The sequence below is a fragment of the Cyanistes caeruleus genome, chromosome 4, assembly GCF_971803275.1.
Source record: "Cyanistes caeruleus chromosome 4, bCyaCae1.hap1.1, whole genome shotgun sequence".
Lineage (NCBI taxonomy): Eukaryota > Metazoa > Chordata > Aves > Passeriformes > Paridae > Cyanistes > Cyanistes caeruleus.
The window spans coordinates 83,198,302-83,221,748 of NC_141704.1; the positions used below are offsets into that span (position 1 = coordinate 83,198,302).

Genomic DNA, 23,447 nt, shown 5'->3' on the forward strand with positions numbered 1-23,447 from the left:
AGCAATTCCCGAGCCAGGCTCCAGGATGGCAGCATGCTCAGAAACAAAGCACGCTGTCAGCTGACGCTGCCCGTAGTAGATGCAGTGAAATACACGGAACTGAGCAGGCAGCTCACGGGGAAAGCAGCGAGCGCAGCACGGCCGCGAGCTCCGGGCACAGACAGCGCCCAGCGGCACTCGGAGGTGACCGAGACAACAAAAGCGTGCGCTCCCCAAGGGCAGCCCGAGCGCGGAGGGGCGGAGAGCCAGGGCCGGCAAGGGGAACGGGCAGAGCAGCAATGACCGCCCGTGCGAGGCACGGCCGAACCCCGCCCGGCCGCCGGCAGGACGCGGGCCCGCGGGGCGCTGAGGCCGCGCTCCCCGAGGCCGGACCGGGGCCGCCCCGCCCCGGGCGGTGACAGCGTGCGGGGCCCGCCGGGGAGAGGCCCCGACCCCCCCCTCCCTCCCTCCCTCCGCCCGGCCACAGCCCGCGCACCCCCGGGGCGAGCCGCCCGCGGGCCCGGACCCACCTGCGCGGCGGCTCCGCGGCCGCAGCCCCGCCGGAGCCGGAGCCGGAGGCTGGCCAGCGCGGCGGCTGCTCCCGCAGATACCGGCGCCCGCAGGCCCCGCCCCGCCCCGGGCTCCCCCCAGCGGCCGGCAAGGCGCGTTAACCCGACCCCCCCGGCCCGAGCGCGGCCCCTCACCTGCCTGTCAGCCCGCGGGGAGGGCACGGGCGGCGCCGGCCGCGCCCGGCTCGCTGGGCTGCGCTGGGCTCCGCTGGGCTGGGCTCGGCTCGGCTCGGTTCGGATCCGCTCCCGCCGCTTCTCCTCCGCCGCTCGCTCGCTCCCTCCCTCCCGCGCCCCCGGCGCGAGACACGCGCAGGCCCCGCCCCCGCCGCCGCCACGCCCCGCCCCCGGCGCGCGCGCTCGCCGCGCTGGGCTTCCCCCTCGGCCCTCCCCGCCCCGCCCTCGGCGTTACGTCACCGCCCGCGAGCGCCCCCAGGGAAGTTTGGCCGCTCTCCGGCGCCGTAGCGGCCGCTCCGGGCGGGAACTACGAACGGGCCACGGCGGGGCTCAGGTACGGCGGGCAGGGCCCGGTGGGGCCTGGGAACCGGGCACAGATCCCGGCACAGATCCCGGCACAGATCCCGGCACAAAACCCGGCACAGTACCGGGGCTTCCCCTGCGGGCGGCGGGCCAGGGGCGCGCGCGGGGCCGGTGTTTCCTGAGGGAGCCTCGGGCAGACAGCAGCTGACCCCATCAAGAATCCTTCCAAGTTGGATTTGCTATGATCTCAGGGTGTAAGGAGCCAACAGCAGCACTGGCTTCCTCAGCCCTTACTCCCAGGGAACACTAAAGTGAAAGACTGTGGCAAACGGGTCAGGTCTGCCAGACTGCACAAGGAGTGGCACTTACTGACATGTGAATTATCACTGTTTAAATTAGCACCTCCTTGCAATGAATACGGCTTATATTGTGATTATGTTGTTTCATCATGTTACACGTTACCTGTATTGTTTATATATTATTATATTACTGCATTTTCTATATTATAATTACCGCTTCTGTTATAATTCAGACCTCTGGCAGGCTGATATCTACTGAGGTCTCGATAACTTGAACTTCCCTTTCAACTGCTGAAGCAGAAAGTCCATTTTAAATTAATTTCTGTAGAATAATATAGTGAATATATGTGCATGCTATACTACCTAAGCCCTTCTGTCAAGCCAAAGGTATCCCTCCAAAAAAGAGATAATTTATAGTTACATTGCTGGCTAAGGAGGCAACAGGATGGAAATAGACCGGCTCCTCAAGTATCTTGCCAATTTCAAGTGTAAATGATTTTCCATTTAACAATAAGCAAGTGTCAACCTGGAGCAAAACAGAGCCTAAGAGCTTTAGGTTTTTTGTCCCAGCTTAATTAGTGTGTCATGTTAATAGGGTCTTGGTGCCAGAAGTGTCATCTGTGCCTGTGATCTCTGCGGGGTTTGTGCTGCACAGTTTGACAGATCTCCCACGGCGCTCGCAGGGGTCAGATGGTTTCGTTTCCAGGCTGGATTAATTGCTTGCCTGGTAATTGCATTTGGGAGATCTGCAGGCTTTCTGCTCACAACTGGCCAGGTTGCTTTTCCCTGCAAGTCCCTAACCATTACTCTTGGGTTCAAAACTCTGCTGTCTCTGCCTTGCAAGGGCTGAAGTGACTCGTACATAAATGATGTGGTGATAAATCAATCTGACAGGCTTTTAGAAAGAAGTGCCCACGTAAATAATTGATGATATTTGAGTAATATTCCTGCCTGGCCTGGTCTCCAGAACAGGCTCTTTTCTTTTACTCTGCCTGTATGGATGTAAAACTCCTTGAAGAGCAGATTGTTCATTTTTGGTTTTGTGACTCTGAGGTGTCACTGTTTCATACCTGGAAAAAAACCTAGCATGGGAGAGTTGTTTTCTTTCAGTGCTACCCCTTGGTCACTGTTCATTATTATGAGGATTTCTATTTCTTTTATATAATATCAAAAAGATTATTTGTGCAGGAGTACCAATCAATCCCTTTAATGAAATATTTTTTATACACGTGAGTTAATGCAAAGGAATTGAGTAATGTGGGAAATGAAACAGGATTTATATTTTTGGAAAGCAAATGTATTTCGAATTTAGAATTGTTTGGAATGACCTGTTTCTTAGAATGCTGTTGGTGCATTTTTAACCAGTTAAACTTTTCTGGACCGTTTGTAAGGCAGAAATTGCAACAGGCAGTGGACTTGAAATCAGCAAACAAAATTACGTAGCAAAGGAGTAATTGACACACACCACTGCTGTTTACAGAAAGTGTTTGGAGGCATAACCAAGAAAATTTGAAAAACATGAAAAACTAAGCAGTCTGGGCTGGATTTGTAATTATTGGGAGAGCAGGCCCCTGAACAACTTCCAGCAGTTACACTGATGTTCAGTGAATTTGTGGCAGATGTGTAGAGGCTGCCATGACAGGAAACAGTGAGTTTCTCATCCTGTGCTCCAAAAATACAGGCATTGGCCAGGTAGGTTTTGTTTCAGATGTTAGAAAATCCTAAATTTTTGAAACACACCCCCACAAATGCACTCTTACTCTTCCAAAATTGTATAAAGGAAGAGAGAGCTTTACCCTGTGCTCATTAAAATGTTTAAAAAGTGGAACCAGAATTAGTGTTTTCTGTTCAATGCAGGGAGGACCATGATCCTAGCTGTGCCAAGAGTAAAGCTAGCAGTGCCTGATAAGTCAGAGTTCAGCTGTGCTTGTGGAGCCACAGAGATTGCAGTGGAACAAGTGGGACTGCGTGGAGGTGTCCACCTGCTGTAACTGAGTAGCAATTGTGAGAGTGGTGTTTGGATGCCTTGAAAGCAAGTATGTTTCAGCTACTGCAGGGAGCTCAAACGTGCTGTTACAGCTTTTTTTCTCTTGCTACAGAATGTGGCATGAATGAGTGAGGGGCATGAAAGAGTACTGGCAGCACCAGAGGCCAGCTGTAGTCTGCAGCAGACACCCAGTCTCCTGAGCTGCCCCTGCATTTCCATGTTTAACCCACCAGTGAGTATCTTTTCCTTCTGTTGAAGTTAGCAGAACATTACCTCGCCTTTCTCAAGTCATCAAGGCTGTTTACCTAGCCATATCAGAAATCAAAACTGGGGACTTCTGTTGTGTGCAGCTTTTCCACAAGTGATTGCATCATCTCTTTTCCACTCTTGAGCTGTGGAGTAGCACTGGCCTGTCCTGATTAGGAACATCTGCTCCATTACACTTGAAAGAGTGTAACACACTCAGCTGAGTGTTCAAACAGCCTTTGCATAACAGGTAAATTAACTTACAAAATAGTTCGGGTTTCCCAGAGGAAAGAAAACTCCACAGAAGTATAAAACTTGTAAAGTTTTTTGGATGTTTTATCAGAGTAATACAAAGCTTAGGTTAAACATGTGACATTATCTTTAGTGCTTGCTGAATCACTTGTCGATGCCTGTGTAACTCTTTGCTCTTGCTGGGCTCAGTGGAATTGCATTTATTGGAAGAATGTTGAAGATTTTTACTCAGCAGACCAAAGCAGATTAAATTCAGGATTTTCTGAATCTGGAGTAAGATCGGTTTATTTCTTGCACAGGAATTCGTGTACACACACATTTTTCTCAACAGTGCTCAATTTCACTACCATGCAAATAAACACCTGCTTGTAGAGTGCTGTTGATAATTAGTATTTCATATCCAATTTCCCAAAACAGAGATTGTTTTTTTCTGATTATGTACATAATCTGTTCAAATTTCGAATGACAAGATCAAAATATGGTAGTAGTAAAAGGTGTTAAGTTTCTTTACCTGTTCTAGTGTGTCAAGGCAATGTTTTGGAGCACAGTGCAGCACCTCTAGTCTTGTGTGGATTCTTTCTCAGTGACAAGAAAACTTCCTGAGAACATGACAGCTAAACTCCAAAGATTTCCTTGCAAATAATAAATAATTGTCCCAGAGATAGTAAATTATAATTTCTAGGTGCCTTTAAACTGATAAACTGCTTGCATCATCCTGCACATTCAAATGCATATTTGGACTTGAATTTTTAGTCTTTCTGGTTTAAAAATAGGGCATTTTTTAAAACTGGTTAATGAGTCAGGCAGTCTCCTACCACAGAGGGTGTCTGGGGCTCTTGGGCACTCCAGTCAACAGTTCATTATCTACTTCAGCATTAATGTTTCATGTGAGTTAAAACGTTGTGGGGAGAGGGCAGGGCAGTGAGGAAATCATATTCCAGTGAGGAATGGAAGCACCTTGCTTTCCCTGGTTTTGGCACTGAGACGGATTTATAGCTCCATTTGCAGAATTAACTTCTCTCTCTTCCCAGCTCCTACTCTAATAATTTTTGATATCGAAGTCCTGTCACTCTGAAATTCTCAGACAATTGCTTTGAGACACAGGGCTTGGCTGTGCTGCACTTCCCCAGCTGCAAAACCCCCCACATTGCTCTGATGGAGGGCTTGGTTTAAACAAGGCTCTCAGCTGAAGCTGCTCCTGCAGGTAAAGCCTGAAACTAAACTGGCATCCTGTGTCTCCATCACTCAAACTGGATTCACACATCATGTGAATACCAAGCACTGACAACTAAATTTAGACTGATAATCCTGCACACCATAAAAAAACTTTAAGAACTTTAAGTAAGACCAGTATTAAGCAATTTTGCATCAAAGTGGCACCCACCTACTTTGCATAAATTGGTCATAGTGTTTGTAGGCAAGTGACAGTTCAGTCATTGTTTCTTCCCAAGGGCTCACAGTGATTAAGATCTGATTGAGGCAGCTTGGGGGTGTGAGTGGAGGCAACAGTATTGTTCAAATTTCAATTCCCTTGGCCACACACACTATTTATGTCTCTGTGATTGTCTCCCTCCCCATGCAATGAACTCTTTGCTGAGCAGAGGAAATAGCCTGCTTAAATCACAAGTGTTTCTCCTGGTAATGTTGCTTTCTATTTGCTTTTTTCCAAAGCCAAACATATTTACAAATTGCTGCTAACTTCTGATTGAAACTCATTCAAGTGTGTGAACACTGTACAATTATACAAGTTTGGGACTGAAGAGGAATGATTCTAGCCAACCAAAATTAAGGAGAATTTTAGCTTCACTTGGCATAATTGCCAGTGCTCACGCTTGCCAAGGAAACAACTGGTATCCTTTTTCTGAAAATTGTTTGCCAAGCCCTCAGTAAACTTTGGATTTCTTGTTTAGAGACTGGAAAAACAACTTATTTTAAAAAGTGCCACACCTGGAATTCATTAGCAAAGGAGAGTACTAGCCAAGTGCTGACTGACTGGCAAATCATGCTATCTGCTGAGGGTTTTAGGCTTTCTCAAACTGTTTTGCTATCTCCAGCTCTCTTGTATGTCTGATTTTGTCCTGTGTTTGTATTGCCTACAGAAGTCTGAGTGCTGGGCTTTCGGTTTTGGGAGTGCTGCTGCAGCCCCTGGCACAGCTGGATCCACAATCTCCCCAGGGCAGGGGGGAGTGGCCGTGCAGTGCTGGGAAGTGTTGGCTACTGGCTTGGAAAAGGGTGCCATCTACTGAACTCTTAGTACCACTTCTCCCAGTTCTGACAGCTCCTGTGGTTCTCAGCTCTGCACGGTTTATGTGGCACCATATAGCACCAGGCAGGGTGATTACAGACTAAACAGCAATCTAAAATAAACAAAGACAACTCAGGGCATAGCTGAGTAAAGTTTTACAAAGTTGTCCCTACTTTTTATCAAAGTGTTAATTGATATTGAAAGTGGTGCAGGAGGACAGTGCTGAAGGATCCAAAATAAGGAATTATTTTCTTCTTCTTTCCCTGGCATGGTATAGTGCCTTCACATTTACCTAAAAGGAAAAAACACACATCATTTTTCACCAGTGTGGTATTTAGAATAAGCTTTTTGCCATGTCTTCATATGGACTGGCAGTTCTGTTCTCCTCAGTGATTCTATTTTCTCTCATCTCCAGGGATGCCTGAGAGCCAGGGGAAGGATGGTGAGAGCTACAGCAGCAGCAGCAGCTCCAACACTGGGGACTCTGTGGCTTCCTTTGGACAGGTCAGCTCCTTTTGCCCGAGAGGGAATGCAAGCTGCATGCTCACACTACTGGAAATCTGCTCTGCATGTTTATTCCTTTTAAACTTGGGTCCAGCAAGGCTGGAATCGTGCTACACCCTATTGTACTTCACATTTTTTCTCTGCAATAGTCTTGGCATGGCCCGAGTTATAATAAAGTGTTCTGGATTCTTCTCAAAAGGTTTTCAAATCTTTTAAACCTTAAAAGTGGGTCTCATTTTATTCTTTCTTATTCCCAGATGGCCTGAGTCATGCTTACACATATTTTCAGCACAGGAAAAGCCAACTACTTTCAGCTATTAAAAATAATCTTGAAAAGTTGTAAAACAGTTTGAAAAAAAGAAAACTGTCTGGATTGAACAGAATTCTCCTCTCCATGATAGGCATTTCTACACAGTTTCTGAATGTGGCACATGCTTCTGCATTCTCCCTTTCTCCTTATGCTTTTTGGTTACAAGCTTGCATTCAAGAGTCAGCAAAAGATAAAGCTTTCACTCTTAAGTTTAAATAGAACTAAATACAAATTAGAGTGGTTTGGCAGGAGTTGGAATTTATATGGCACACACACACTAGAAGTTTCTGTGTTCTGCTGAATTGTTAGGGCAAGCCAGTACATGCATATACAATATTTATGACTTAAGTGGTGAAACCTCTGTTCTGTCTCACTTCAGGGGGTAAAAACACAAGCTTTTTAGTTCTCAAATCTTTAAATGTACATTTAGGTTTCCCTACATTTTGGAAATTGGATTTCTACTAAGACAAACCTAAACTTAAACCCTTTAGGCTTCACATCATGCTGGTGTTCTCCAATGATGCCAGTGATGCTGGAGTTACTCAAAGAAACTGGATAGCTCAAGAAATTCCTGTTCTGACTGCTTTCCTGAGCTGCTGTCCTCCCTGCCCTGGTGACATGTGCCAGTGGAGTACAGTTAATCTTCAGTTTTGTTGGAGTCTTTAAATACACTTTTCTTGTTACACAGAGACACCACATTTTGGTTTAGAGCAGTAAAGCAGAAACTTACATGTGTGTGTGGCTAGGATTATTAATGAAAAATAATTGCTGCAGCACAGTAATTAATGCCTGTATCCATCAAGAGTAAGAGGAAAAAAGAACAGTCTCGTGTGTGTAGGTGTTTCCTTTCCACATCCTTGCCTTTCCTTGCCTCGTTACATCCCAGTTCCAAAAACTGGATGATGCCCAGGTTGGCAGGACTGGGCTAGAGCAGTGCTTTGGGAGAAGGGGGAAGCTGGAAGAGGGAGAGTGAGATGTGTTGCCTTGTTCTTGCCCAGTATCAGTACACAGCCGGCGAGTACCGAGCTATCCAGCACGCCCTGCGGCAGAGGCTGGGCCCAGACTACATCAGCAGCCGGCAGGCAGGAGGAGGGCAAAAGGTAGGAACAAACATCATGTTTCAACTCCATTTTTCCCAGGAAAACTAGGGTTTAAATTGGTACAATACTCCTTATTTTTCCTAAGTTTATTTCCCTCTAGTAGTTTACTATGCAGATATGAACGGAAAGTGAGCATGGCATAAGTTCTGGCTTTTTTTGAGCCACAGATTTTCCTTTTACACTTAAAAAGAGACTTAATTTTTCAGTGCTTCATCCTTTACAAATGAATATTTATCTACTTGTGCAACACTGAGCTGTTTTCCCTATTTTTTCCCAGAATTGGACTGTATGAAACATTATACAATAGTGGCTGCATTTGCCATCTTTAGTGCTCACTCTGCCTTCTGTTGATTAAGTCATATTTGTAATTATGTGTATTCCACACACCACATTCCACCTGAAGCTGCACCATCAGCCTTTTATTCACATTATCTGAACCTTGAATTTAGCTGGGTTTCCTCCATGTAAGATAATATGTGTAATCTCTGTTAAAAGCAAATTGTGCAGAGATGTGTGCACAGGGCTGTGTATTTATTTATAGATATTTATGTGTATGTGCTCTTCTCTTCAGGTCTGTTACATCGAGGGTCACAAGGTCATCAGTCTGGCCAATGAAATGTTTGGCTTCAATGGCTGGGCTCATTCAGTCACTCAGCAGAATGTTGGTAAGGATCTCAGGGGGCAAAGAAGGCTTTGCTCCCTCTTGTTTCACTGGGAAGGAAAATTCCCTCAGATAAGGGCCAGGGTTTCCCTCACAGAACCACAGAGCATGATTGGAAGGGACCTCCAGGACCACCAAGCCCGACTGCTGGCCCTGCACAGCACCATCCCCAAGCATCCCCAGAGTCCCACGCTGTACCCGGGAGCGCTGGCAGGCTGGGGCTGTGCCCGCTGCCCTGGGGAGCTGTTCCCAAAACACCCTCGGGGGGAAAAATCTTTTCCCGCTCCCCTAAACCTGCCCTGTGCCAGCTCCGGGCCATTCCCTCGGCTCCTGTCACTGTCAGCACAGAGAGGAGATCAGTGCCTGCCCCTGTTCCTCCCCCCGGGAAGTTGTGAGTGCACTGAGGGCTCCCCTCAGTCTCCTCCAGGCTGAACAGACCAAGAGACCTCAGCTGCTACAACTTCATCGCTTCAAAGCACCTGGGCAGAGGCATGAGCAACTTCCAGGTGTCTTACCAGTTAGTGAAAATGAGAGAAATTGAATAATAATGGAGCTTCTGTTTTCATTTTAGATCTGTCACAGTCATTATTCTCAGTGTGTTTATGATTATTCTTGAGTTATTCTAATTGAGTCTGATCTCTATGGGTACACTCAGTCAAGAGTAATTACAATTAAACTATTTAACACCCGGCAGTCCTGAGCCAACTTTCATATTCACCTGTAATTTTTAGACTCTAACCAGTTCATATTCTCAGTTAATATTCCCCTAATCTTTAGGGACCCGTCTTTTTCTGCAGATTTCTCTTCTAGCTAATACCCAGTACTGAGGTTTTTACAACAGAAAACTTTGGGAAAATTTTTCAACTATGACATGATGTTCAGATGATCTTAAAACTTCAGCCTCTTCCATGTTGATAGCTGAAATAGTACCTGCCAGGGGAGTGTTGTCCTTGTTTGCAGATCTGCTGTGCTTATGCTGGAGACTGGTTGTTGAAGTAGGTCAAAGCAGCATCTTAAATTACCTTCTCCGTTCTACCCCACCTTCAGAAATCTTTTCTTAACTCAGGCTGGTAGATTCTAGAAATAGAACAACTTACTTCATTGCTTTCCATCTATTCTGCACCACGGTTTTCATTCCCCTTTTCAGTCAAGAAAGGACTGACATCCTTCAAACTTCTGCCTTTTTCAGATAATGCCATAATTAGTCATTCCTTAGAAATTCAGACACGCTGTCTGTGATAAAACCTTGTGCAAATTATTTGCAAACTGCAGACTTCTATTAGATGATAGGAAAGAAATTACTTTCATAGATAACAGCTGCTTTTCCACTACTGTTTTTATAAATTAACACTTAAAACGTCTCCTTCCAGACTTTGTCGACCTCAACAATGGCAGGTTCTATGTGGGTGTCTGTGCTTTTGTGAAAGTTCAGCTTAAGGTAAGTGTTTTTTTGTGTTGGCTCTGACTGTAGCTGAGCAGTTGCCTGAAGCTGTGAATGCGAGTCCTTGCATGGGTCAGAGCACAGTCCTCGGGTACTGCTCTGCATTAGGGAACCTGCTGCTGTCCTAAACATTGACCTTGCTGTGGAACAAACAGCCAAGGGCAAGGAACCAGGCTTGGGAAAGCACAGCACCTGCGTCTGTAAAATCTCCTTACATTTGAAATGGTTCTGCAGGACGGGTCATACCATGAAGATGTGGGATATGGAGTCAGTGAAGGCCTCAAGTCTAAAGCCTTATCCTTAGAAAAGGCAAGAAAGGAGGCAGTAACAGATGGACTGAAGAGAGCGCTCAAGTGAGTGAAGATCAGCACTTGTACATTTTCAGAAGCTGTGTGAGAATGCAGGGTTTTCAGTCACAGTGAGCCCTCTTGTTCCTCAGGTGCTTTGGGAATGCTCTTGGGAACTGCATCCTGGACAAGGACTACCTGCGAGCCGTCAACAAGCTTCCCCGGCAGGTGCAGTACAGGGCTGCAGAGCCCCCACTCCTGCACTCACAGAGTGCATCCCATTCCTGAGAGCTCCTGACACCAGCAGCCTTCCTAACAAACATCTCCCACACAAAGCAGTCCCTCAGGTGGCACCTGCCAGCTCCTGCTGTGCACCAGCTGGGCCTGGAGGCTTCTAGGCAGAGACCTGCCTGCTGGCAGGAGGGAAAAGGAAAGCCTTCTGCAACTGTTGATCCATGGCCTCATAGCAAAGCTGCCTTCAGTCACGGTAGGACTTGCCAAACTCTGCTAGTCCTAGAGCTGCAAGGCAGTCCTTCAAAGAGTGTAGGAGCAGATCCAAAGGGACACATCACCAGGTAAAGATGGCCCAGGTCTCTGGTTTGCCAGGGTCTGTTAGAGGCACTGCCACAAACCTGTAAGGTGACAGAGCCAAAACATCCCATCTTTAATAAACTGGAATGGTGTACCTTCCTCAGAACTCAGAACAGGCTGGCCTTGCCCTTTAGCACAAGCAGGAAAATGGACTGCTAGAAACAATCTCTCTCAGCAGCAGCCTTGTGGGGCTGTGAGAAGCTGTAAAATCCTGCATCGATCACCAGCACCTGTTCTCGTTTGCAGAGCAGCGTGGGGAGACCTCACCATCTGCCCTGCAGCACTGAACAATTAAACCAACACAAAGTCACAGGAATTCAATGATTAACTGACTGAATTACTGGGTACTGAAAGAGCAGTTCAGGTTTCTAACTGACTGTTCCACTTAGAGCAAACACATCAGATTTTTAACCAGTGCTTATTTCATTAACTCGATGATGGAAATTTCTGAACCTTTTTTCTCCTCTACTCCTTTACCAGGTACCCCCTGAGTTAGACTTGGTCAGAGCTAAAATACAGGACTATGAGCCTGAAATAGAGAAAGCAAGATACAGCAGCTATGTGGACAGGCAGAACGCAGCAGGGAGACAGCACTGTGAGGTGACACCAGGCTGTAAGCCTGTCCAGACAGAGGCTGCTGTAGTGACAGCAGATCAGAAACAGCCCAACGCTCCCAGGTGAGACTGCTGGCATAAATGTGTTTTTTAAGCTCTATTAGAGATCACTGAGCCTGTTAAAACATGTAGACAGCTGCAAAGATGCCATTAAGCACTAGTTCAGTGGTTTTTCTTTACTGTTTTCTCTTAATGGATTTTTTCCTCACAAAATGTAATTGCTGAGGTCCTGTTTAACTTTGTGTTTCTGGGGGGGAGGACAGAAGCACAGACTCCCTGGCCATGGAGTGTGATGCCACTTACCAGAGGAAACTGCGCCAGAAGCGGCTGCAGCAGCAGTTCCGGGAGCAGATGGAGAGAAAGCAGCAGGTGCCAGGAGTTAGTCCCAGCAGCAAACAGGGTGAGAAGTGGCATTCAAAACTGGCACCTCCCATGAGAGCTGCTGGCAGGCACAGGTCACCCACAGTACAGGAGCCTGGCCAGTTTCATGTGCTGTTGTGCTGTGTCACCAACACATCTTTGAGGCCAGAGGCAGGAGCATTGTCATATACTTCCTCTCCGTGTTCCAAGAGTGTCAGGAATGTCAGCTCTAAACCTGCATCACTAAATCTGCAGCTTTCCAGCCACCCTAAAGCAGCTGTTGCCAGCACCATTAACCTGCTGGGCTGCAGCACTTGCCTGTGGTAGCTGCAGGCAAACACGCGTTGCCTGAGCTGCTGATGTGTTGTCCTTGGCTCCCGGGGAAGTCTGGGGCTGTGTGGGAGCAGGAAGATGAAGAAGGACAGGTTAAAACCACATTAAAGTAGCACAGCTGCTCCTCAGATGTCAGCAGGTACAGAATGTTACTTCCCACATTCTGCTTCCAAGCCTGAGCCAGCTGTAGGACAAAGAGGGTACCTGGTGGCAGTGCTGGCTGCCATTTCAGTCTCGTGCTCTGCTAAGGAGGAGCCAAAGGGCATTTCTGTATTTCTGGTATTAATCTCTTCTTGTGTTGCCTCCCTGCAGCAGCATCTGATCCTCCAGTGAAGCTCAGCACTCCAGCAGAAGTGCAACAGGAGCTGGCAATAGAAGAGGAGTTCTTTGCAGGTCAGCCAGAGTGATGAGAAATAAAGTGTTAAAGCACTGGCATTTAAACCAGGTCAATTCAGAATACAGCATAAGGGTGAAGGCTCTGAAGAACTGGAATAACACAAGTGTGAGTGTGATTGTGACCTTAACAATACAGACTTGGCCTGAGTGGCAGGGAGATGGTGTCCATCACCATGGGGGTTTCACTTGGGCTCTTCAGCAGAGTTGTCACACCTGTGTGATAAGCCATGTTCCTGAGGTGACACTGCACAACACAGAACTGGGGGGGTTTGGGGTGTGTCTTCTCAACAGAGCCATGGATATCTGGGGCACACACCATGGTGCCTGTACACTGCTGAAGTCCAGAGCACTGCTGCACACACACATACAAGAGATGCTTTACAGTTTAAATGTTATAGTGGTCGCTGCTTGTAGGAAAAGAATGTGCTGGTGTTGGAGCTACTGCCCCTCCTGTGGCACAGTACTGTGTCATGGATCCCCTTCTCGTTCTTTCCAGATGATCCTGAGCTTTGGGACATCTCCTTGGAGAGCACTGACCTAAAGGTAGCGGGTGCCAAAGTGTCAGAGCCCTCCTTGGCTGCACAGCAGCCCCCCGGGACGCCCCGAGGGCAGCAGCAGACCAGCAGGACACCCCGCAGGGGCAGCCAGCACAGAGCTGCTGCCAGGCTGGCACAGCTGCAGCCCCCTGCTGCAGCCCCCAGCACCAGCTGTGCCCACCAGCACACCCCAGGTACTGCCACAGGTGACTGAGCTCTGGCTTCACAGGGGCTCCTGGGAGATTGGGAAAGTCCAGTGGGAGAAATTTTCCTTTCTTTTGGACCTGGCTGCAGATGCTGGGACAGGGGGCTTGCAAAACTGCTTTTTTCCATACTACTGTCCTTTTGAGGAAGAGTTAGAAAAAGAATTGAGGAACACATTTAGAAAACAGAAATAAAACCCCTAAATTTCTCACTTTCTCCCTGTGTGGCAGGGTGCAGCCCACTCAGGAGAAGTCAGAGCTTGAAGAAAAGGAGGCTGGAGCCTACGTGAGACACCCGGTGGGATCTGTGCCTCTCTTGTGGGTTGCATCACAAGGCTGCAGCTGGCTTTCCAAATTGTGGCACATGGACTCTGCTATACATTAAGGGGAAGCAACAGAGAAGAGTTGCATACAATCAGCAAGAATTTAATGTACTCTCAGGTTGTTGTGTATTTCAGATGCACAATAACCTTCCTCTATAACCACGCTACCATTTGTGCTTCTGCAGCACGAGGCTTGTGGCCTTATTAGAAGTGAGCAGTACCTGTCAATTGCCTGAAGCAGGAACAGAATGAATTGTTACAAATGAGAAGCTATGAATTGATGTCTGTCCCTCGGTGCTGCATTCCAGCACAGAGAGACTTTCCCCAGGAGCGGGGGCTTGTGGCCAGGGGACAGAAGGGACGAGCTGTACCCCCAGGCCGGGGGTGACCCCGGCTCTGCTGCATGGGCAGGGCACAGCCCCTCGCTCCTCCCGAGCCTCTTTCCCAGCCTGTTCCCTTCCCCTTCCCCAGCCTGTTCCCTTCCCCTTCCCCAGCCTGTTCCCTTCCCCTTCCCCAGCCTGTTCCCTTCCCCTTCCCCAGCCTGTTCCCTTCCCCTTCCCCAGCCTGTTCCCTTCCCCTTCCCCAGCCTGTTCCATTCCCCTTCCCCAGCCTGTTCCCTTCCCCTTCCCCAGCCTGTTCCCTTCCCCTTCCCCAGCCTGTTCCATTCCCCTTCCCCAGCCTGTTCCCTTCCCCTTCCCCAGCCTGTTCCCTTCCCCTTCCCCAGCCTGTTCCCTTCCCCTTCCCCAGCCTGTTCCATTCCCCTTCCCCAGCCTGTTCCCTTCCCCTTCCCCAGCCTGTTCCCTTCCCCTTCCCCAGCCTGTTCCCTTCCCCTTCCCCAAGCTGTCCCCTCCTGAGCCGCTGCCAGCCCGCACCCCGCAGCCCCGAGCCTTTGGAACATGAGTGGCAGCTGCACTGCTGTTTTTAAATAAGCTTTCAACCCTTTTCAATACAGAAATAAACACGAGTTTGAAAACAAACCCCGCTGGGAGCTGTGGGTGCCTCTCTGCCCTGCCAGCCATCCCACCTCGTTCCTGCCGACCGGCCCAAAGGGCAGCGCTGCACCTGCACCGCCTCCTTTGCTTTGGGACAGGCAAACAGAAACAGCCAGGGCTCCAGAGCTGCCAGCAAAGGCAGCAGCTGCTGCCAAAGGAAGGATCTGTAGGCGCTATTGGAACAGTCCCGTGGCCGTTTGGAGCAGCTCCCTGCAGGAGAGGGAGCAGTTCTGTTCTGGCCGGTTCTGTTCCTGTGCAGGGCACTCCTGGCACAGTCCAGTGGGGGAGACAGGCAGAATGGTGCCACAGGACTGCGAGTGAGAGCTGAACCAGGAGAATTTACACAAACTCTGCGATTAGTCCAACCCTAAAATCAGTTTCAGGCTTCAAACAGGACTTTACTGCCACAGTTTGCCTCCCTGCTCTAACTCTAAGGACATTTGGAATATTCAGCATTTATTCCTCTTCCTCCTATTCTGCCTTCATCCCTTAATGAGTCCCTTTCCCTTAAAAGAGCCTTTACTCTCCACTTACCTCCTGGACAGAACAAAGAACAGGGATTGACTTCAGCATGGAAAGGCAGGACAAGCCCTAATGAACGGGACTAGATTAGATCTAGAAAACAGCTCCACATTTCACCGGACTTGTTTCTGGCCAATTCGGTGCTGCCTTCAGAAGAGCAGGGGAAGAGGCACATTCCCCTCACTGCTGACACCCCGTACCTGCCAGGAAGGGAGACCTTCCCAATTGCTGAATCCAGAGCTGCTCCACACCTCTACAGTGAAAAAAATTCCAAAGTCTGAAACAAAACTGTAACGGCCTCAGCTTCCTCTGCTCTGGGAACAGTGCAGCCACAGCTGTGCCTCCTCTGACAGTCATGCAAGGAGCCTCTCGGGATTGGGCCCTTTGAAAAGGGCAGGAAAACTTACACTGGGAGCTTTTTTTTCCCTTCAAGGCTTGCGCAGCATGACTCAGAACAGAAGCTGTTCTTAAAATGGAAAGAAATGCAGCAGCAATTAGTGTTTAGAAATACCAAACTCCTGCAGTCTGCAGTTGAGAATGACGCTGGAAGTTTCACTCCAAGGAGTGAATCCCTGGTTCTGAGGTGGCACATCCCGGGCAGGGAGCAGCACAGGAGCAAGCACAGGAGCCTCCCTCCAGCTCTGCTGCCCCAGCTCAGGCACTCGGCAGCTCCCAGCGGATCCCTTCTCCTCCCTCAGGCCTCCCCCTCCTCAAATCCATTCAGGAATTCCTCTGCAGCCAAAGGCTCGTGGCTGCTCACTACTTTTGAGCAGTTAAAGTTCTCATTAAATTGGGGTTCTTGCAGTTCCTGTGACAAAGGGGTAAACTGGGTACCAGTGACATCACTGCAGGATCAGGACACAAGGGCTGGGACCTGCTGTTCCACAGCTCAACCAAAAAGCGTTTGGTTTATCTGAATGGCTTCATTCAATATTCTACAAAGGTCATGTGAGAAGGGTTGGGTGCAAAACACAACTAACTACGGCCAGGGAAGCCCAAAGTTTCAATTAATTTTATTTTTTTTTATTTTTATTTTTTACAGTGTACATTGTTAAATAATGTAAAGAAAACGCTTGTAATTCAGAAACAGATTTTATGTGGAAAAAGATACTCAAAGTGTAATATTAAACAAAATAATTTAACAGTTCAGTAGCATTAGTTTATTCCTCTAGACTTCAGTTATTCATCCACAGGAGGAGAGGGAGGGAGAAAACAAAAATCAATGGTAAATAAAACCAGTTCTTGCATAACATTAAGTGAAAAAACGGCTTCAAACTCATCAGATCAAATTTAAATAACCATGTGCTGCATCCAGCTGCCCAGTTCCCCTGCCACGCCCATTGCCCTCGTCTCGTTACTGCCCCAGCTCTGTCCCTGCTCAGGAGCCTCCCCTGCATCCATCCCCCTTCAGACAGGGGCTCCCACCTGGCCTCAGCCCCGGCCCTGCTGCTCTCCTGTGCCCTGGAGCAGCTCCTGTCCCTCTGGAGCATCTCCTGTGCCTCCAGAGCACCTCCTGTCCTCCCTCCAGAGCATCTCCTGTGCCTCTGGAGCCTCTCCTGTCCCTCCAGAGCATCTCCTGTCCCCCAGAGCCTCTACTGTGCCTCCAGAGCACCTCCTGTCCTCCCTCCAGAGCATCTCCTGTGCCTCTGGAGCCTCTCCTGTCCCTCCAGAGCCTCTCCTGTGCCTCCAGAGCACCTCCTGTCCCTCTGGAGCATCTCCTCTCCCTCTGGAGCATCTCCTGTCCCCCAGAGCCTCTCCTGTGCCTCCAGAGCACCTCCTGTCCTCCCTCCAGAGCCTCTCCTGTGCCTCTGGAGCCTCTCCTCTCCCTCTGGAGCCTCTCCTGTCCCCCAGAGCCTCTCCTCTCCCTCCAGAGCATCTCCTCTCCCTCCAGAGCATCTCCTGTCCCCCAGAACCACCCCGGCCTGGAGCTGCTCCTCTCCAGGCTGGGCCTGCCCTGCTGCCACAGCTGCTGCAAAACAAGGGACAGAAGAGAAAGGATCTCACAGGTTGCTGTGTGGAAACGGAAGCGTGAGAACATCTGCAGGCACAGAAACTCCCTATGGAGGCCCCAGCAGGGAACAGCGCTCTGAAATTAAAGCCAACGTGGACAAGTGACATCCCTGTGACACACCGGCCTCCAGGACACTGGAGCTGTTCCCAAGCCCCTGGAAGCTGCACCCTCACCCTCACAGCTTTCTGCAGCACTACAAAAATACTGGCTGGAACTATTTTGACTTTGAAGAGGAAACCAGTATTTCTTAAATACGAAAAGGGAAGAATGACCAAAGCAGAAGATACAGTACAGGTACTAAGAGGTGACAAGTGACAGACAGTGACAGTCCTGGTACCAGCTTGAAATTTGTTAAGAGTGAACAAAATTGTAAATCCTCCAAGTAAGAGAGAGGAAACTTCTTGATGCCGGCTGTTTCAAGTACATCCATTGCCGGCAATGGACGTTGCACCAGGACAGTCTGTTCCTGGCTTAAATGAATTTTACCAAAAGAAAAGGTAAGAAAAGCAATCCCAGCAGACCAGCCCATGCCAACGAGCAATGGCACCTCTCCCTCGAGTCACATCCTGACCAAACATCTTCACCACTTCGCAGGTGGAGTCAAACCGCACCTTAAGCAGGGCCTTTCCCCAAGATACACGTTCTCCCCATCCTCTCTCCGTTTCTGACCCAGCCCTCCTGCCTCCAGAGCCAATATTGGTTCAGTCTCGTTGTAGCTTCACCTGCTCCCCTCTGTCCCAGCCCACCCGGCCCCTGTCACCCCACACCTTCAGCTCTGCCCGCCTGGACAAGTTTCCCCACACCCAGAACTGCTCCGAGCCGCGGCCCCGGTGCCTCCCCAGCAGGAGCTGGCCCGGGCGCTGGGCACAAACATCCTGCCCTCACCTTGCCCTCTGCCCACCTGGGCTCTGCTGGGAAGACGACGCTAAACTGCAGAAGCGAGAGAAGTCCAAGGCACTAAAATATCCAGCAAGCATACTGGGAGAACAGACAAGTATTCAAGTACATTAATTTATACAATTTTACATTCACATTTATTTATCTAATACAATGAAAATACAAAGGAAAAAGTTAAAGTGTCTCCAATAAGTATAAGGATATAGCTAGCTTTTTTTCCCATTTTTTCTTTTTAACTTTTTTAACCCTCTATATTCCACTCATTTTTAAACTACTGTTGTCCAACAACATTTATATATCACAGTGTTTCCACATCAAAACTGATGGTAAGTACATGTCCGCAGGGAACTTTTAAAATTTTTTTTTAACAATTTAACAATGCTCTAATGCTGCAGTCAAAGCTGTTAATATCTTACTTAAAGCAGTAATGACCTATCAAGCACGGGCTGCACCGCAAGTCCATTCGTGTGCCCCATCATGTTTCAGAGCCAGATACGATTGACCGGGGAGAGGGAGAGGAGGGGGATTTGGACAGCTTTTTCCTGATCTTGGTTCCTCTGGAAGAGGCGAGAAGCCTGCTAAAGCCTCATGCTAGGGTTCAGCCCTGCCTCCACACCTGTGTGGGTTCAGCCTCCAACCAGAAACATTTTCCAGCAAGACCGTATGAACTGAGCCCACGGCCCCTCCCCACACGACAGCAGCCCCCGGTGAAAAGCACTGTCCCATCACAAGGATGCTCATCACCCTCCTCCCCCTTCCGAGCGCGTGGGGAAACTCCCGCTACAGAGAGTCGACAGCAATGGTTGGAAAAGAGAAATCCATTCCCAGTGTGGCAAGCCACCAGTTCATTGCAGCACTAGTGTGATACAGGGCCCCATCTCCCTCCCCACGTCCTGTCCCCAGGCGTAGCCAGCAGGGCTCCGGGCCCGGCTAAGTGGTCCGCAGGTTGGAGCCTGGAGGGTTGCTGACGGACTTTTGCAAATTGCTGATGTTGAAGCTCTGCAAAGAAGCGGCAGCCACGGGCTGGAACTGGCCGAGCTGCGGCTGCGCCGAGCCCCCCGCGCCGCTCCAGGGCGGGGGGAAGGACGCTGCTGGGTAACCGTACTGCTGCGGAGGACACATGGCCTTGCTGAAGGGACCTAAAGAGGTAGCTGATGCTGCAGGGATGGGCGTAGCACCCAGGGAAGATGTCATAGAGATACAGAGCTGACCTGGTGCTGAGAATTTTCTCGCCATTCCAGGGCCCTGAAAGGCAATCCAGCCAGCGACAGAAGTTACGCGAGTGGCTTTAAAAAGCAGGCTCCGCCCCGGGTCCTCCCAGCCGGCATCTCCAAGGATGTGCCACGGCCCTTCGTTTAGAGCCCTTCCCTTGCAGAGCAGGCAGTGCATCCTCCACAGTGCCCTGGAGCCGCTGCCCCAGCTGTGCTCCGGCTGTGTTTGGAACCCCAGGGAGACAGGAGGACACCCTCAGCCTCTCAGCACAAGCCCTCCCGAGCCACACTCACCTCGTAGCTGCTGTGCCCTTTGCCAACTTTCTTGCCAGAGAGGTTCATGGCGTCCCGGGCCCAGTTATCCACCAGCTTGTGCAGGTCGTCCGTGAAGGTGCCCTTGCGGCTCGAGGCCATGGCCGTGGGCTGGGGCTGGGGGGCCTGGCTGTTCACTGCAGCCCCCACGGTGTTGGTGCTGCTGGTCCCTAAAACACAAACACAGCCATCAGCACCTGGCTCCACGCTCAGCTGTGCCCAGTGCATTCAGTAACTGTGGAAATGGCACACCAGGAGTTAAAATGCCATGCAGATTAATTCTGACTTTCAATTCCAGGACACACTTGAAGTGGGAACTGCAAGGACTCCTACAGGCATTTGCTCAGATTCTGAGTGTTTCACAGAGAGCTTTACTCTGCAAGAAGTGCTGCAAGTGGTCATCCTAAGAGGGGAGTGGTAGCAGCCCACAGGCCTTTGTAGAAGAAGGACATTAGGTTCCAGCACTGAGTGACAGCACAGGCTCTCTCACCTACACCTTTTAATCAGTCAGTTCCACCTTGGAGGACGATGCTGAGTAAGGAGCAGTAAAATCAGCATCACCAGCTGCTCTGTAGAAATTTATCTCCACTTTGTGAAATGAAGAGAAAAATTCACCCAGTTAAAAAAAAAAATAGCCCCAGTCAGAAACAGCAACTGTTGTTTCCAATAGCTGCCATACTCATGTTCTTGAGGACAACCAGATGGGGCTTGTCTTCATCCACCAAACAGCCACCAGCAGCAGGGAAGGTCTGCACTGCATTCAATTCTGCTTTTTGCCTCTAAAATATATTTTTGCCACTATGTTCAGATTTCCTAAGTCAGAAGAAGAAGCATTTGAGATGCAAACTAGTAATACAGCTTCAAGAAGGCAGAGTATTCCTCAGACAAGCTCTGACAAGTTTCTCTTTTCACTGCAAGAACACAAAACCCCTTCACATAAATGCCAGGTTTCAGTTCTGCTAGAAAGCTTGCTGAGCATTATGCTCTGGGGGGAACCAACCTAGAAGCTTTGTTTTGGATAGCCTTCCTGTGCCTCATAAACAAGCAACTGCACTCCAGTCTAGGCTTTTAGAAGGCAGACCTCACACCAGGAAGCAAAGAAAGTGTGGATTACCTGGGATCCTAAATTCCCAGCAGTACTGCAAAGTATCCTCATTACAGACTTGGAGGTGCCAGTTAACCACTAGGGCAGATCCAACAATCTCACCTATTCCTGAAGTTCCTCAAACATTCCTACTTGCTCCCTCAGGACACTGCCCCTGGGAAATCCATGAAAACCTGAGTTTCTGGCAGGCATTTCTGATGGGAAGCCATTTGAGGTGGGTGACAGAAATGCCAGCAATGAACATCACGTCTCCATTGCCAAGGCCACACGACAGAGTCGCTGGCTCTTGCCTGGCAGCTCCTTCACCTGTCCCACTTTCCCTGGCCATCAGCCACGTTCCACCACCACTGTATCAAAGAAAGAACTGGTTCCAAACCCCTGCAGGAATGTTTCGTACTGAGGAGTGGATTAGGAAGGTGACATACTTACTATGCAGGACAAATAAATAAAGTGTTACTGCCTCGAGTAGTGCTGAGGAGGGGAGGAATGATCCATCCCCCAGTTCCAGCTCAAGCACGGCCGTGGCTCCTGGGCTGGTGCCCACAGGAGCTGTTAGTGGGGGCAGACATGCCAGAACACACCGAGAGGGAAGAGAGAGGTTCCCTGAGCAGGGAGTGAGGCTGCAGCACCGATGGGGAGGAGCAGGAACACTCTGGGTGGTGCAGGGAAAGTCTGCTGGGATGGAACCAGAACTTAAAGCATGCATCACGTGGAAAGGGCTCTGGAGACAAGTGTTTCGTAAGAGCAATGATGTGAAAGGTGAGGATAAATATAAATGAGGCAAAAGCAAGGAAGAGGTACTTGGGGAGGGGGAACACTGCCAAAACCAGCAATAATCACATTCCACCATGAGGGTTCATGCAGGAATTGACACACTTGCTCTCCTCCTCTTCAGGATGGCCAGCATCCACTTGTGATATTTCACATTTCCACTTTAATCACTAAGTACTCTGGATCCTGCACCTACACTGGAGAGCTTCCTCAGGCTAGGGAAGGGGGAGAGTCCATCAAGGCATTAACTACAGCCCATTCAGCTGAAGAGATCACTTAGGAAAGTTTAAGAGTTTTCCAAAGAACTAGACTGGTTCAGGGTGACAAAGGCTGCCAGAGCTTTGTCTCCCAAAGTGACTCTGTCAGGGAGCTCCCACCTCGGGTCTCAGCCGTACCAGCCCACAGCACCCGAGCTGAGCTGCCACGTAATGTCCATTTGGAACTGACTCCTCAGGAATGTCACATTTAACTGGGACACACTCCCTGCCTGCAGAAACTGCCATCCAGAGGAGGCTGGAAAGCAAGTGCTTCAACTTGTAGCATTCCATGGAAACAACCCCCACATTCCTGCTCGGTCACAGCAGCCGTCCCCAGTTCTGCTCTGACATGAGGGATCTGAAGTCAAACAGGCTCTCTCTCTCCAGCCCACTACCTATAATGCCTTCATTCTGCCCTTGGAGTTTTTCCCCCCATAAGCCACAGTCAGATGACACCTTTAAAACAGTCTTAAATGACATGTGCACACACAGGCTTTTCTGAACATCTCTCTCTTTGGGAGACACACTGGAGATCTCTGATGGTTTACTCTTTGGCTCTCAGAACGTTGCAGGAGTGTCTGCAATTGGATCCATCACTGAGGTGACAAGCCCCATCAAATCCCAAGCCCAGCAGCTGCTCTGGGTACAACTCCAGCACATTACAGTGAGCAACTGGCCCTGATGTGGCTCGCGGTAGCGAGAGCAGAGCTCCACAGGGAAGGGGAGGCTCTGCTTGCCTCCCCCGGCTGCAGGAGCAGCACCAGACTCGTCAATGGACTAAGGACAGAGCACACATTAGAGGGCATCACACAGACAGACAGATGCTGTGCTGGAGACAGAGTCAGGGACGTAAGGCTTCGGTGACCAGGAAAAGCTGATGAATAGATTTACAATCAGGAATCGGAGATAACAGAAATAAGATAATTACTACAGAGCTGGTTGCAAGGACAGACTTTTTTCACCATCTTCCCTGAAGCACAAAGAGAGAGTAATTTGTTAAAGATAAGAGAAACAGTGAGAAATGTTTAGTATCAGGAAACATTACAAAAAGCTCGGTGAGAAACAGAGGACACAGCACAGCAGGGCTTTAACAGTCACTACTGGGACATTCTAGACAAACTCGAGGACTCATCTGACAGTTTCATCACAAAGAGAAGAGGCCCAGCCTCCTACATTTATTCTTCATAATTCCCCAACCATTGTGAAGAATGCCAGGAGACACTGAGGTCACAACTGTTATCACACAGTCACAACTGTGGCTCTTACCACAAAAAGAAAAGCAAGTACATCTTCCATTTTTGCCAGGACGTAGGAAGCATTTTACAACTATCAAATTTCAACCAGCAACAGATTTATTGGATAGGTCAAGCGCTTTTTGTTTGTCACCCTCTTTTCTCAGATGTGTGAAAACAGTTCAGACATTCCCTGCCAAGCTGTAGCACTCTGTTTCTCCAGCTGCACAGTTAAAAGCATCAATCACTGCGCTGTTTCCTCAACACCGCCGATTCCAGCCCAGGATCTGCTGCAGCTGCCGCTCTCCAGGGGCAGCAGCACTCCAAGGACAAGGCTCCAGGAGCAAGCAGCCTGCAGCAAGCCACGTGCCAGGCCAAGCTGAGCCATGCCAAGCATTACCTGCTTTCACAGGACAGCTGCAAC

At 49.3% G+C, this 23,447-nt stretch overlaps 3 protein-coding genes across 81 annotated transcripts in view; 1 reads left to right on the forward strand and 2 right to left on the reverse strand.

Moving 5' to 3' along the window:
- The window catches only part of ERC1 (ELKS/RAB6-interacting/CAST family member 1), a 272,618-nt gene extending 271,741 nt beyond the window's left edge, over positions 1–877 (reverse strand). For 9 of the 29 annotated variants that reach the window (XR_015285953.1, XR_015285956.1, XR_015285952.1 and 6 more), the window contains exon 1: positions 510–629. The gene's annotated coding sequence lies outside the window, so the exon portion shown is untranslated. Of the gene's footprint in view, positions 1–509 lie in introns of all 29 variants that reach the window. The other 20 variants (XR_015285955.1, XM_086886167.1, XM_086886160.1 and 17 more) reach the window with 5 other exon arrangements.
- Positions 693–16,376, forward strand: RAD52 (RAD52 DNA repair protein). 9 transcript variants are annotated; one of them, XM_086886177.1, is made up of 14 exons: positions 693–1,056; positions 3,182–3,328; positions 3,404–3,543; positions 6,470–6,558; positions 7,867–7,968; positions 8,540–8,633; positions 10,000–10,067; positions 10,305–10,423; positions 10,510–10,585; positions 11,429–11,625; positions 11,826–11,962; positions 12,568–12,648; positions 13,148–13,381; positions 13,622–14,690. In XM_086886177.1, the coding sequence occupies exons 4-14, from the start codon at positions 6,472–6,474 to the stop codon at positions 13,678–13,680; spliced, it is 1,254 nt and encodes a 417-aa protein (XP_086742303.1). In that variant the 5' UTR covers positions 693–1,056; positions 3,182–3,328; positions 3,404–3,543; positions 6,470–6,471; the 3' UTR covers positions 13,681–14,690. The 9 variants fall into 9 exon arrangements, with proteins under 9 accessions (XP_086742303.1, XP_086742301.1, XP_086742304.1 ...); XM_086886178.1 differs by having other exon boundaries at positions 709–1,056; positions 3,424–3,543; XM_086886181.1 differs by having other exon boundaries at positions 788–1,056; positions 3,424–3,543; positions 12,571–12,648.
- Positions 16,222–23,447, reverse strand: part of WNK1 (WNK lysine deficient protein kinase 1) — a 98,390-nt gene continuing 91,164 nt past the window's right edge. For 25 of the 43 annotated variants that reach the window (XM_086886142.1, XM_086886141.1, XM_086886139.1 and 22 more), the window contains 2 exons: positions 19,641–19,828; positions 16,222–19,380 (listed from right to left, as the gene is read on the reverse strand). In XM_086886142.1, coding sequence (XP_086742268.1) covers positions 19,066–19,380; positions 19,641–19,828 — 503 coding nt within the window. In that variant the 3' untranslated portion in view covers positions 16,222–19,065. Of the gene's footprint in view, positions 19,381–19,640; positions 19,829–22,719; positions 22,762–23,447 lie in introns of all 43 variants that reach the window. The other 18 variants (XM_086886136.1, XM_086886135.1, XM_086886140.1 and 15 more) reach the window with 4 other exon arrangements.

Bases quoted from the DNA above. Each gene is read 5' to 3' on its own strand.
- RAD52 (XM_086886177.1), top strand. From the start codon at position 6,472: ATGCCTGAGAGCCAGGGGAAGGATGGTGAGAGCTACAGCAGCAGCAGC. The intron at 8,634-9,999 runs GTAAGGATCTCA...GTCTCCTTCCAG, and splicing joins AGTCACTCAGCAGAATGTTG to ACTTTGTCGACCTCAACAAT. The intron at 11,626-11,825 runs GTGAGACTGCTG...GGGGGAGGACAG, and splicing joins AAACAGCCCAACGCTCCCAG to AAGCACAGACTCCCTGGCCA.